General features: G+C 47.4%; 1 protein-coding gene across 16 annotated transcripts in view; it reads right to left on the reverse strand.

Moving 5' to 3' along the window:
• Nucleotides 1–13,845, reverse strand: part of VRK3 (VRK serine/threonine kinase 3) — a 39,974-nt gene that overhangs the window by 24,885 nt on the left and 1,244 nt on the right. For 5 of the 16 annotated variants that reach the window (XR_013992130.1, XR_013992132.1, XR_013992134.1 and 2 more), the window contains exons 2-6: nt 13,559–13,622; nt 9,369–9,544; nt 5,726–5,866; nt 4,243–4,437; nt 497–555 (exon numbers count right to left, since the gene is read on the reverse strand). Coding sequence is in view for 11 of the 16 variants with exons in the window: in XM_081031185.1 (XP_080887311.1) it covers nt 497–555; nt 4,243–4,437; nt 5,726–5,866; nt 9,369–9,507 (534 nt within the window). In the remaining 5 variants the exon portion in view is untranslated. Of the gene's footprint in view, nt 1–496; nt 556–4,242; nt 4,438–5,725; nt 5,867–9,368; nt 9,557–13,558; nt 13,623–13,845 lie in introns of all 16 variants that reach the window. The other 11 variants (XR_013992131.1, XR_013992133.1, XM_081031190.1 and 8 more) reach the window with 5 other exon arrangements.

Below are 13,845 nucleotides of genomic sequence, written 5' to 3' on the forward strand. Positions count from 1 at the left end.
CACGCTTCTGTGTTCTGAAGTTGGGCACAATTTCACTGACTCCTCAGCATAGGAACCCCGTCTGACTGATTCTCTGTGAAACCCCAACACCTAGCAGTGATATATTACAGTATGTGCTCAATAAATACAATAAATACATGCTATGAGCTAGGCAGGTAGTGGGCAAGTGGGCCACCAGACATGGGTATTATCGGCTCCATCTCACAGATGAGGAATGTCCGCCCTGACAGGGGAGGCGCTTGCAGATAGCACAGCCAGGAAGCATCAGAGTCGGGGCTTAGGGCGCACCTACCTGCAGCTTCCGAGGGACCCTGTGTGATGAAGAACCTGAGGCCCAGAGGGAGACACGCCCCACCCAAGGTCCCACTGCTCCTTGCAGGCCAAGGCCGTGTTCTCCCACCGTCCCAGCCCACAGAGGGGCTTGGAGGAAGATGGTGCATTTGCCAAAGCCCCAGGCCCTCTCTTTAATGCTTCTGCCCAACTCAGGGCCACTCACTAGTTTAAGTGAGAATCTTTGTTTCCGGGAACTTGCTGCGCAGGCGGAGACAGGCTCAGCTGTGGACAGACAAAATAAGCGAGTTTATAAATCTACAGGGAAAGTGAGAGTCATCGTCCTCAAATTTTCCAGTAAATTCTTGGCTCTCAAGACCTGCTCCTATTCTCAAATGGGTTCCTTTTTTCTCCCCCTCTCTCTCTCTGTTAATATCCAGTTATGCAAAAAGAGTTATTAAACACAGAGACTTGAGACGCTCTCCTTGGAAAGGCCTCCTTGCAAGGCTAGCCCTTGGCTGGCATCTGTCAACCTGAATTTCAGGAGGGTTCCAGCATTCCTTAACCAGTAAGAGGGGCTCCCTGTGCCCAAACTGTTATGCTGAACACCTGCTTTCCTTCTGGGAGTCTGGAACATTGGCATGTTCCAAAGAGAGGGTGCCCACGTGAGCAGCCCAGTACAAACCCTGGGTGTGGAGTCTCTCACAAGCATCCCACGTGTTGTCATACCTCCTTGCGCATCCTGCGTGACCCCATGGGGGAGGACTCTGGAAGCGGCGCTGACGTCCTCCACCCTGCATACCATGCGCCTTTGCTGTATGCTGTGTCCTGTCACTGCGATGTCATGGTGTGAGCACAGCTATGTGCTGAGGCCCTCCTAGTACATCACTAAGCCTGGGGGTGCTTCTGGGACCCCAACACCCCCTATCTGTGTCTGTCTACAGATACGGGTAAGCGTCGTGTGATGGACGCAGATCACCCTTCTAGAAGGACTGTTGCCTCCTAGCAGCAAGACAGGCTGCCCTGCCCGGCACAGGCAGCCCTCAGTTCCTAAGGAGCCCTCAGCTGCATGAGGGGGGCCCCACATCCAACACCCAATGGCTGATAGAGGGGGATGTAAAGGCCCGGCCGTGGACCCAACATGGAACCATGCTGAAGGACAACTTCTGCTGCAGAGCCGCCCCCGGGGGCTAGCTGAGGCTGCCCTGAGGCCTCTGCAACAAGCCCCGGCCCCTCCACTGTCCTCCCCAGGTACTGATCCCTGGGGCTCTTCCTCATACACACCCTGCTGCTCGTCTCCTGCCGGCTCATTACAAACCTGCAACATCTCTGGCCTGGTGCTACATGTGGGCTTGACACACGTCTTTGCCGTTAACGCTCACGGCAGCCCTAGGAAGCAGGTCTACTACTGTATTATTATTATCATTGCTGTTGCTGTCGTTGTTAGCTCCACCTCACAGACGACATGAGAGAGCTGAAGCTTAGAGAGGCCAGTGACACGGGAGGTTTCGTGTCAGGCTGAACTGGTTCAAGCCCGGCAACGCCATCAACTCTGTGATTTTGCGCAGAGCGCTAAACCTCTCTGGGCCTCCACGGCCACATCTGCAAAACAGAAGTAATGAAGCCCATCCCTGAGGTTGGATGCAAGGCCTTGGACGAGCTGGTAGGAATAATACCACCACCAGCGGAGTGCGGATCATAGCCAGCTCCATCATGTGCCACTCAATGAGCCTGCTCGCAGCCCCAGAGCCCAGCACCAAGCCTGGTACACTGGCAGCGCTCAGTATGTGGCAGCTTTTAAAATGGCATCACTAGAACGAGGACCCGCCGCCAGTAAGTGGCTGTGCTGCCTGGGCTGGGGCCAGAGCCCAGGAACTGAACCACCGCGGGCAGCCCAGCAAGCTCTATGCGTCATCCTCCTTTTCTCTCTTCTTTCCCACCCTTCCTTAATCATCCTGCTTGGACGATCCCAGGAGCTAGATCTCTGGCTAGTTATTAACATCTCTGGGATTCATTGTCCTCATCTATAAAGTGGGGATAATGATAGTGCTGATGTCATAAGACTAATTAAACGAGTTAAGAAATACACTTGGCCCGCTGTACTCGCAGGTTCTGCCTCTGTGGATTCAAGCAACCCAAGGTTGAAAACATTTGGGGGAAAAAGTTACGTTGTTGCTGACGCATATTATGTAGCGAGGCCTACAATGGTTGCATCTGTTCTGAACGTGTACAGACATTTTTTTCTTGTCATTATTCCCTAAACAATACAGCATAACAACTATTTACATAGCATTTACATGGTATCAGGTATTATAAGTAACCTAGAGCTAATTTAAAGTATAGGGGAGGATGTGCGTAGATTATCTGTGAATACTATGCCATTTTATTATACAAGGGACTTGAACATCCAAGGATTTGGGTAATGGAACAAATTCCCCGCGGATACTGAGGGATGACTTTATAAAGCAAACATACGTCTATGTAAAAATTTCTCCACAAATGTTCACAGCAGCATTAGTCATCATAGCCAAAAGAGTGGAAACAACCCAAATGTCCACCAACTGATACAAGGAGGAACCAAATGTGATATATACCCGCCCGGGAGTATTACTCAGCCATCAAACAGAATGTACTACTGGCACGTGCTACAACATGGATGAACCTTGAAAGCACCACACTACAAGGGAAAAGAAGCCAGCCACAAAGGCCACTCCATTTATCTGAAACATCCAGACTAGGCAAACGCACAGAGACAGAAGTAGACTGGTGGTTGCCTGGGGATGGGAAGAGGGAAATGAGTGACTGTTAAAAGGTACGGGGTTTCCTTTTGGGGTGGTGGGGAGGTTCTAGAATTAGATAATGGTGGTGGTGCATAACATTGTGGATATACTAAAACCCTCTGAATTATAGACTTCAAAATGGTGAATTTTATGTTATATGATTTTTATCTCAATTAAAAGATTACAGGGGAGGCCAGATGGCCCAGTTGGTTAGAGCTCTGAACAATAGAGTTGCCAGTTCGGTTCCCACGTGGGCCAGTGAGCTACACCCTCCACAACTAGACTGAAGACAATGAGCTGCTGCTGAGCACCCAGTGGGGCAGCTGGATGGCTTAGTGGGTTAGAGCGGGAGCTCTTAACAACAAGGCTGCCGGTTCAATTCCCGCATGGGATGGTGGGCTGCGCCCCCTGCAACTAAGATTGAACACGGCAACCGGGCTTGGAGCTGAGCTGTGCCCTCCATAACTAGACTGAAAGACACAATGACTTGGAGCTGATGGGCCTTAGAAAAAAAAACACATACTGTTCCCCAATAAAAATAAATAAATAAATAAATAAATAAATAAATAAATAAATAAATAAATATTACCAAAAAATCCTCACAAAACTACATAAAGCACTTAGAATAGGGCCCGGCCTTGAGTAAGCATTCAATAAATGTTATGTTGATTAATACTGATACTTCCAGCAGTTATTATTTTCCTTATTGTAATAAGGTATCTGACTCCGTTTTTATGTTTGACTACCGACAGATTGTAAACCTGGTTGGCCTTGCCTCTCCCTCCTGCCCCACACCTGTGCGACTGATAAGCAAGCTCCTTCCTTTGGTGCCAGCAGACAGTCAAACCAAGTGAGACCTCCAGCCCCAACCCTTAACCACAACAAAAACCCAGCCGCTTTTTCTTGCTTCCTCAGGATATTTCAGACCTGCTCTCCTCAGAGACAACTATGCAAGCAATAAACCTTTCATATCCACTTGATGTGTGTGTTATCACCAATCCCAGTATTCAAACCAAACTGGGGGCGGGGGACGCGGGGGAGGCAGGTTGTCCATCCTGTCTCTGCAGGTGAGAAAGAATTATCATCCTTATTCAGCCACATTGGGTCTGTGCCTCCCACATGACAACAGTAGGTAGAGCTGAAGAAGAGCGCTGCCCAGCCCAGCACCCATCCACCTGTGCGCAGACTGTACCTTCATAGAGAATGCCCTGGTCATTCCTGGTCTGGAGGGATACCAGCTTCCAGTGCTGCCCATTCTTGTCTGTCAGCACCGTCCCTGTGGGCAAAGCCTGGAGTGAGGTGGTCACCCGGCTCCGCTTCAGTGTCTGAGGGCTTACCCTGGACGCCTGTGGACTGCTTTTGGGGGTTGGGGGTCTGCTCCGGGACCCTGTACAAGGATAGTCAGAATAAAGAGCTCAACAAATGCTTCCTGGGATCTTCCATGGGTCAGATCCTTTTGTGATAAAGCTGGGGACCCAGACATGAGTCAGATGGGGGCCCTTCCCTTAGGAGCCTCTAATTTGGTGGGGGGAGTCTGACTTGGACACAGCCGGTCAGAACTGAGTCTGAGACAGCAGTACAGAGGAGTATGAAAAAGAAACTGACTGTGCCTAGAGAAGTCAGGGGAGGCTTCCTGGAGGAGGGGACATTTGAGGTTGGTCTTGTTGGGTGAGCAGAAGTTTGCCAGGGGAAAAAAAAGGCATTATAGACATTCAACCAAAAACATCCTAAAACAGGACCTGGCCTTGTGCTGAGTACGAAAAGGGCCCAGAAATTTGTTAGACGTAGACCCTGCCTTTGAGGGGCTCCCAAACTAGCAAAAGAATGGTGTGACATGTTAAGGAGACAGACATGGACACAAGAAGAGATATATACTCTATTCCTCCCACCCACCATCCACTCCAGGCACAGAATGGCAAGAGGCAGAGAGGCCTGGAGGACAACAAGGGACAAAGACGAGACACCGAGAACGGTGATGTCAGATCCAAGGGCTCGGTGGGAAGGAAATGGGCATACAGGCTTCAAGCCGCCCACGCTCACTGGCTGGCATGCAGCACACACAGATAAGTCTACCTGGCACCTGCTGACGAAGGCCTCTCAGTCCAGCCTGTGAGACAGAAAGGGACAAGGAGCCTGGAGGGGACACATGCTCGAATGAGGGTGAAACTGGCACTGTGGGGGCCCAGACAGAGAGGACAGAGAGGCTCTGGAGGGAGATCCAGCCCAAGGTGCTCAGAAAAGGCGTCCTAGAGACCTGACCCTCTGAGTGTTAGAAAAGTGGCAGCACACTTGGCAGACGGAGATGAGCGTGCCCTGGGCCAAGGGGACAGACTTAGCAAAGACCAGAAGACCCTCAAAAGTATTTCAAAACGTGAGATTTCTGTGCAGAAGTTTGTTGTGAGAGCTAAATCAGGAACCAAACCATACAGTCTCAGATACTGGGCTGAAAAGGCCGGACTAGGGGGTGATGAGAACAGTAGAGCCGTGAGCAGGGCACAGTATGGGGCAGCTCTGGCTGTGAAGAGATGGACGGGAAGGGGCGTCTGGAGGCTGAGAGGTGGGGGGATGAGGGTCTATGTAAGTGATGCCTGAGCAGGGGAATGATGCCCCAAGCATTGTCAGATGACCTGCCTTTTCACCACCTATGGTCAGGCCAGATTGATCCTAACTCTTACCTTTGGGTTTCTCACAGGGACTCGGGGTATCTTTAGACCCAGACGCATCTGAGAAGAGGGATGACGAGCAAGAAGAGACGCAGCTGGACCATTTCACTTTCTTGGGAGTGCTTTCAGAACTGCTGCTCTCTCTCCTTGAGTCTAGAGAAAGAAGACCAAATGTAGATTGGAGTTATAAAGGCCCTTTCCAGGAACCATTAAACCAGAAACCGGAGGTCATATTCAATCACCCTCTCCCCTTCGACCCTCACAGCCAAGTCTTGCTTCTTCTATCACCTGAATATCCAAGCAAACTATTCCTTTGTTTTAGTTATTCTTTTTTCCAGGGACCTTAGCCTTTCCTTTATATCTTCTATCCCTTTGTCACTGTGTGCTCTCTTCTAGGTAATTTCTTCAGATCTATCTTCCAGGTCACTTTTTGCTCTTCAGCTGTGTCTAGTCCACAGTTTAAACCATCCAATGAGTTTCTGATTGCCACGATGCTTGTTTTTATCATCATAGGCGTTTCTTTGTTCCTTTTCAAATCTGCCAGGTCAATTCTAACTTTTGTTCCTTCATTGTATGTTTAATTTCTTCCTTTATTTCTTTAAACAAATTAAGGTGTTTAGTACATAGTCTCATCTGTTAATTGCACTGGTCTCTGGTCAGCGCAAGTCCAACTCTGAAGTTTGCTGTTTCTCCCAACAGTGGTTTATTTCTTGGTGTCTTTGTTGATTGACTGGGAGCTAATGTGCCCGTGGGAATTCTTTAAGGTCTGTCTTTAAAGGGTGTTTCCCCAAAAGATTGGCATCAGTTGGGGAGGTGCACCCATACCTAACTTTTCCATTTGTTTTTTTGGGGGCCACAGTTCAGTAAGAATGCTGGCCCCAAACTGGTGAGGATGTGAGTTCTTGGTTAGAAATTCAGAGAAGACATTCTCCTTTTTCATGCACAACCAAAGCTGAGACAAATATTTGACTCAAGCAATTTTATCTGTGGAACAATTTTTTTGTTCTGGTTTACTCGATGAGGAGTCCCAGATTTTAGGGAGGAGGTTTCCAATCTCACCTCCTATGATGATCAGGCCCTAAGCTTTGTCTCCTATACCCCATTAAAACCCAGGCTAAAGGCCACCAATGACCAACGAACAGCCCAGGACCAACACCACTTACAGCACTTGCTCAGCCCTGTGAGGCTGTGTTTCCTTATTGTTTCTTACTTCTATGGAATTCCCTGACTATTCTACCACTCGGCGGTATGTTTTAAAAAAAGGTATTCTTAGTATTTTATCCAGCATTTTGTGATATGTTGAACCATAACGGGCTTTTACCTATCATCTAGTCTGCCACACTGCTGAAAACAGAAGTCATCTTTCATTTGACACTTGCTAAGCCAGCACGTTTGCGCCGTGTACTACTAGAATAGCCTAACTGCATTCCATGCCTTTCACTTGCCTTCCAAACATACTGGCTTGATAGGTGTTTTCAAAATGCATATCATGCTGTGTCCCCCACTTGGTAGAAACCACTCCACAGCTCCCCACTGCATCAGTGATTATTAGACTCCTTACCCATGGTCTACAAGGTCCTGCGTGTCTGCCCCCAGTCAAGCTGTCCTTTTTTATTTCTCCAACATGCATGGCTCCTCCCATGTCACGGCCTTCTCCCATAGGATGCTCCAATGCCTAGAACTCTTGTTCCAACCCCCTTGCCTTGCCCCCACTTTTCACTTAGCTAACTTACCATCTCTAGGTCTCGGCCCAAACACTACCTACCTAGGGAGGCCTCCTTTTATGTCCCCAGAAACATATCTCCCTTACGTGTTCTGTGGTCCATCCACTTCTCTTCTGCTATCAGGCACTCTATTGATAATTGCTTGTTCAATATCAGTTTGCCCTACTGGCCTCCAAAAACTCTGAACTAGAAACCAGGTCCGTTTCATCTGTTACCACCTCCCTGGGAACAAACACAGCACCTAAACACACAGTAGGGGGTCCTGTTTGTTGCCTGAGGACTGAGTGAATGAATAATGAACCGGCCCTAGACTGGCATTAGGGAAGGCTGGGGTTAAGCACTCAGGCTAACACAAATAAGTGGGCATTTGCCCAGAATGGAGACACGACGCTGGAGATGGAGAAGCCATCTTGAAAATTTAAGGCAATAAGCAGGGAAACAGAAAGCACACGCTGAGGATGACTGAGCAAAAAGACGGGAGGACACCTTATGGTGTCATGGGGACACCATCCAAATACTGGACTGTTCCCTCCAGACTTTCTGTTAGTAAGAAATATAAACCTATTCATTTGTTTAAAATCTTGAAGTAGCGTTTTCTGTTACTTGCAGCCAAACACAATCCCAAATGATGAAATGAATGTTGCTGAACTTTCTGCTATGTATGCCAGCTTCCTTCTGTGACCTTCAGAGAAGTAAATCCATTTTGATTTATTAGAGTAGGATCAATGCTTGGGCTTTCAATCGGCAAGGACCCATGGCTGATGTTTCATTCGTATAGTCAGCCAATCAATAAGATTTCTCAGCACCCAACTCTGTGCCCAGAACAGTCCTGGGTGCTGTGCAAACAGCAGATTACAAACTACAATAAATTTCTGTCCTTATGGAACCTAAAGATGAGCAATATAAATGAAATACTGTATTTAATAGGGTTGATACTTGTAAGTACCAAAAGTCAGTATAAAGCAGGGACAGAGGATAGGGAGTGTCATATGTAGGGATGATAGATTTTAATTAGAGATGTCAGGGAAGGACTTTCTGAGAAGGCAACAACTGAATAAAGACCTGAAGGAAAAGAGAGAGTGGATCATGCAGATGAGGGAAGAATCACCCAGACGGAACAGCAAGTGCGATGGCTCAGAGGCCCAGGCGTGCCTGAAGTGTGGAGGAATGGGGGAGGCCAGGGTGACTGGAGCTGCATAAGCAGCAGCAAGAGGGTTAGGAGATGAGCTCTGGGAGACGACGGGGACCGGACCATGTCGGGCCTAACCTGGGAAGGTGGTGAGCAGAGGACTGACGGGGTCTGGCTTTAGTTTAACAAGATCCGTTGGGCTGCCATGTGAAGAAAATGATAGGAAAGAGAGAAGCAGCAAGGAGACCAAGGGAAGAAGGATTCTGTAACACTATCAGTGACAGGCGAAGGTGGGATGGCCCAGGATGGTGGCAGAGGCAGTGGTCTGACTTGGCACTGACTTTAACGGAGAACTGACAAGATTCGCTGGAGGGCTGAAGCTGTGGGGTAGAGAGAAAGAGGACTAGGATGACTCCATGGTCTGGTCTGAGAAACTGGGAGAACAGAATTGCTGTTTAGTGCGATGGGGAAATCTATGGAAGGGGCAGGTGGGGGGGGCAGTCACATCAGGAGCTCAGTTCTGAGCACGTGGAGATGCGTATGAGACGTCCAGGAGGTGTCAAGCAGGCAGTATGATATATACGAATCTGGATTGTAGGGGAGGAGTGCAGGCTGGAGACAGAAATGAGTAAGTTGTCAACTTTAAAAGCATGAGACCAGTAAGATGCCAAGAAACTGAGTACAGAGTCTGTATCAACGCAGGGTCAGACAGGCTGCAAAGGTGTTTGTGCTCCCTTCCCAAATGCCTGCACACCTGCACCTCACCCTCCTCCAGGGAAAAGCTCAACGCTCTGGTCCTTACCTTGGAAAGATGATAGAAGCGATCCGAGAAGGCTCTGGGGCTCCTCATGCTCCCCGGTAGGCAAATGCTTTCCGCAGTAGGGGCAGAATTTGAAAGTTGTTTGAATACTTTTCCCACAGTCTGGACAGGAGGTGATCATGCTAGAAAACAGCAGTGGCAGAGGAGGGAACAGGAAGCTGAAAGAGAAACTTAATTCATTGCTGATGAGTAGTTATCCGAGTTCCCCACACTGACAAGACTGTAAAGGGAGAAAAGTGATCACCCCTGGAATATACTCTCTGAGGAAGTGGCCACTTTTAAAATGAGTTCCTGCCCAGTGCCTCCAGCCTCTAGCCACCTGTCTCTCCCTAATGGCACAGGACAGGTACAAAGCGGAACAAAGGTACCAGGCAGAAACTGCAGAGCTCACAAAAGATACAAGAATGCCTTGAGGTCAGTGAAAATTATGCAGAAGCACTGCGAGTCTTCAACAGTATTTGTGATGTTTACTTCTTGAACATCAGATGATGCTCACCAAATATCCACATGCTCCCCTATACTTCCCAGGGTCCTTTGCAGTTAGATTGAGGCCACATGACTAGTTCTGGCCAATAGGGTGTCAGTGGAAGTCATCTCTTAGCTGACGTAGTTAAAAGCCAGAGTACCTTCTCCATCCTGCCCTCCCCTCCAGGGATGGCCCTGGAGGCCACACCCCAGATGGCACAGCTACGAGATAGAGGGGGGCTGCATGGTCCACATTGCAATTTCATGATTGACACATAAACTTATGTTGCACCGAGCCACCAATATTCTAGGGTTTATTTGTTACTGCAACACAACCTATCCTAACCGTGCCTAAGTGAGACACCAGGTGTCCACTGCATTATCCTCTCAGCCTTGTGTATCTCTGGAATATTTCCTAACACTTTAAATATCAAAACGAAATAACACACATTGCCTATGACAAATGAAAATACGGCAGGTGTATTCGTTTGCTCGGGCTGTCATAACTGAATACCCCGGACTGGGTGGCTTAACAATATGAATTTATTTTCTCACAATTTTGGAGGCTAGCAGTCTGAGATCAAGGCCAGTACGGTTTCTTCTGAGGTCTCTCTCCTTGGCTTGCAGATGGCTGCCTTCTCACTGTGTCCTTACATGGTCGTCCCTCTGTCTGCGTCCTAATCTTCTCTTCTCATCAGGACACAGTCATATTGGATTAGGGCCCTGTCTTAGTATGTTTGGGCTGCTATAATATCACAGATGGGGCCAGCCCGATGGCTCAGGTGGTTGGAGCGCCGTGCTCCTAATGCTGAGGCCGACGGTTCGATTCCCACATAGGCCAGTAAGCTGCCCCTCTACAGCTAAGATTGTGAACAACAGCTCTCCCTGGAGCAGGGCTGCCATGAACAGCCAGAGGTTGGCGTGAGCTGCCACGGGCTGCTGTGTGCTGCGCAGGAGCGGCTAGTGGGCAGCGTGAGTGGCCAGCAGCCATCGTGAGCAGCCGGCAGCCCAGCGGGAGCTGCCTTGAGCTGCTGCGAGAGGCTGACCGACAACTGGCGACCGACTGCCCCAGCCGGGGGAGTGCGAGGCTCCTAATACCAGCATGGGCCAGGGAGCTGTGTCCTACACAATTGGACTGAGAAACAATGGCTTGAACCGGAGGGGGGTGGGGAGATGGGAGAAAAGGGGAGAGAAAAAAATATCACAGACTTGGTAGCTTAGAAACAACAGAAACTTATTTCTCACAGTTCTGGAGACTGCGAAGTCCAAGACCAACATGCCACCATGGTTGGGTTCTGGTGACGACCCTCTTCTGGGTTGCAGACTGATAACTTCTCACTGTGTCCACACATAGTGGAAGTCGGTTGGCTCAGTTGGTTAGAGCACAGTGGGGTGTCTTTTATAAGGGCATTAATCTCCCTCATGAGGCTCCAACCTCAGTACCTAATGACTTCCCGAAGGCCCCACCTCCAAAGTCCCCATCACATTGGGCATTCAACATGAATTTTGGAGGGACCCAAATATTTAGACCATAGCAGGCCAACCCTAAGAACCCCATTTTAACTTAATTATTGCTTTAAAGGCCCTATCTCCAAATATAGTCACATTCTGAGGTCCTCGGGGTTAGGGTTTCCACATACGAATTTTTATGGGACACAGTTCAGCCGTCAGAGCAAAATTAAACTAGTTAAGAAGAAGAGCAAATCAATAAGAATGACAGTGCAATAGGCACTTCAAATGAATATATTTTGAATATAAAAAAATATTACCTTATTTGTTCTTGATTCTAAGACTTAGCATGTAGTACCAATTATAAGCTGGACTATCAAAACAGAAGTCAAAATAAAATTGTCTGTGGCTTCATTTCACCTTCAAGAGAAAGTTCTTCTCTTTTTACTTTTATTTATTTTGACAAACACAAATTGTATATATTTAAGGTGTATGTGACGTTTTGATATATGTACACATCGTGAAATGATCATAATCAAACTAATTAATATATCCATCACCTCTCATAGTTACCATTTCTTTGTGTGTGGTGAGAACATTTGAGATCTACTCTCTTAGCAATCTTTAAGTATACAATATATTCTTTACTATAGCCATGCTATATATTAGGTCCAGAACTTATTCATTTCATAACTGAAAATGTGTACCCTTTCATCAGCATCTCCCCCTTTCTTCCATAGCCTCTGGTAACCATTATTCTACTCTCTATTATTATAAATTTGACTTTTAAAAATTATTTATTTTTAATTTTTTTTATTGGGGAATATTGGGGAACAGTGTATTTTTCCAGGACCCATAACTCCAAGTCAAGTCGTCGTTTTCAATCTAATTGTGGAGGGCACAGCTCACTGGCCCATGTAGGAATCGAACCAGTGATGTTGGTGTTATGAGCACTGTGCTCTATCCAACTGAGCCAACCAGCTGCCCCAAATTTGACTTTTATTTATAATTCTACATATAAGTGAGATCATATGATATTTGTCTTTCTATGTCTGGCTTAGTCGAATCAAACACTTTTCCTTTAGTCAGTGTAAACGTTGGCCTCTGTAGCAATTTCAAAACTGTGGAGTCCTTAAAATCACAGGCTCTGGTCCCAAAATGCCTGGATTTAAATTCCGGACCTGCTATATGCTCGGCACCTTACTTAACCTCTCTCTGCCTCAGTTTGCCCGACAATGAAATGGGGCTTCTTACACTACCTATCTGACAGAGTGGTTGTTGAGGCCTAAATTTATGGCAAGTGCTGAGAACAGGGCCTGGCCCATGGAAAGCCTTTTATGTTAGTAGTTATTACCATATCATGCCCTATATCCCACTTATTATATTCTATTTGTTAATATATCTATTTTTCCTTTTTCTTTTTCCATATTGTAAGTTCTGAGCCTCTCAGGCCTTTCCATTTCCTCCTGATGTTGCCTTATGGAATCTTAGCACCCACCCTTGAAAAACACAGGCTGTCCAAACAGCTAGTGAAAGAAATCTCAGCCAGAGAGAAAAGCGTTCCTCTTCCCCATGGTCTGCAGAAGAGCAGAAACCACACTGTGGTGTAAAACTGTCCTTCTGTTATATCCCACAAAGACATCAGACTGCAAAGACTGCTGCCAGGTATCCCTCGGCCTCTAAAAAGTCTGTAATTCGGACTGGGTGTGTAACTTAACCATTTGTTGTCCTGGTAATAACAATGAAATGGATACCTCTGTCTTCTCAAAGGTATAAATACTGGTGAGTAGTTTTGTTAAGCTAGAGGAGTCACCATCACATCTTCCTTCTCCCTCAGGACATGGCAAACCTGAAGCCCTTGTGTTGATGGAGACACAAGATCAAAATTGCCTGGATGGCTACCCTGGAGAGTTGTTGCAGACTTTGTATTAATGAGAAATTTGTATTTGGGTTTAGTCACTGAGGTTTAGGGGTTGTTGTTACTGCAGCACAGTCTGTCTGACAAATATACTGAGAATCTGCTAGATTACTTTGTGAACAAAAGTCTGAAAATCCATGGCAGTTTTAAGTGGCGTCACTTTAAGTGGACTTTCCCCAGGTGCTAAGTGCCCTTGGATAAAGATGGCCTCCAGGGTGGGGCAAGGGCCTGAGTGAGTGACGGATACAGTCCTCCTGGGACTGAAGAGCAGCAACACGGAAGAGGTGGAGCAGTAGCAGGCTGGTGATGGGGAATAGGGCTAGACGGGCAGTGTCTGTACCTTTATGGGGTCACGGTCTGGCACTCAAGATTCACTGGGCTAGAAACTCCATCTTAACAGTGTCCTGTAAGTGAATAAACACGGAGAGGCTGTCTCAGGCTCACTTCTCATGTAAAAGACAATGGTTAATGATTACTGAGCACTGGCTATGTAGGAAGCATGTGCTAATTTCATTCATTTATTCAATGATCATTTACTGAACTCCTAATAGGTGCCAACCACTGGGGATACAGCACAAAGGAAACAAACACAGCTCTTCATCTGATAAAGCTCACATTCAGGGGTGG

This window comes from Rhinolophus hipposideros, assembly GCF_964194185.1.
Source record: "Rhinolophus hipposideros genome assembly, chromosome: 21".
In the NCBI taxonomy this organism is placed as follows: domain Eukaryota; kingdom Metazoa; phylum Chordata; class Mammalia; order Chiroptera; family Rhinolophidae; genus Rhinolophus; species Rhinolophus hipposideros.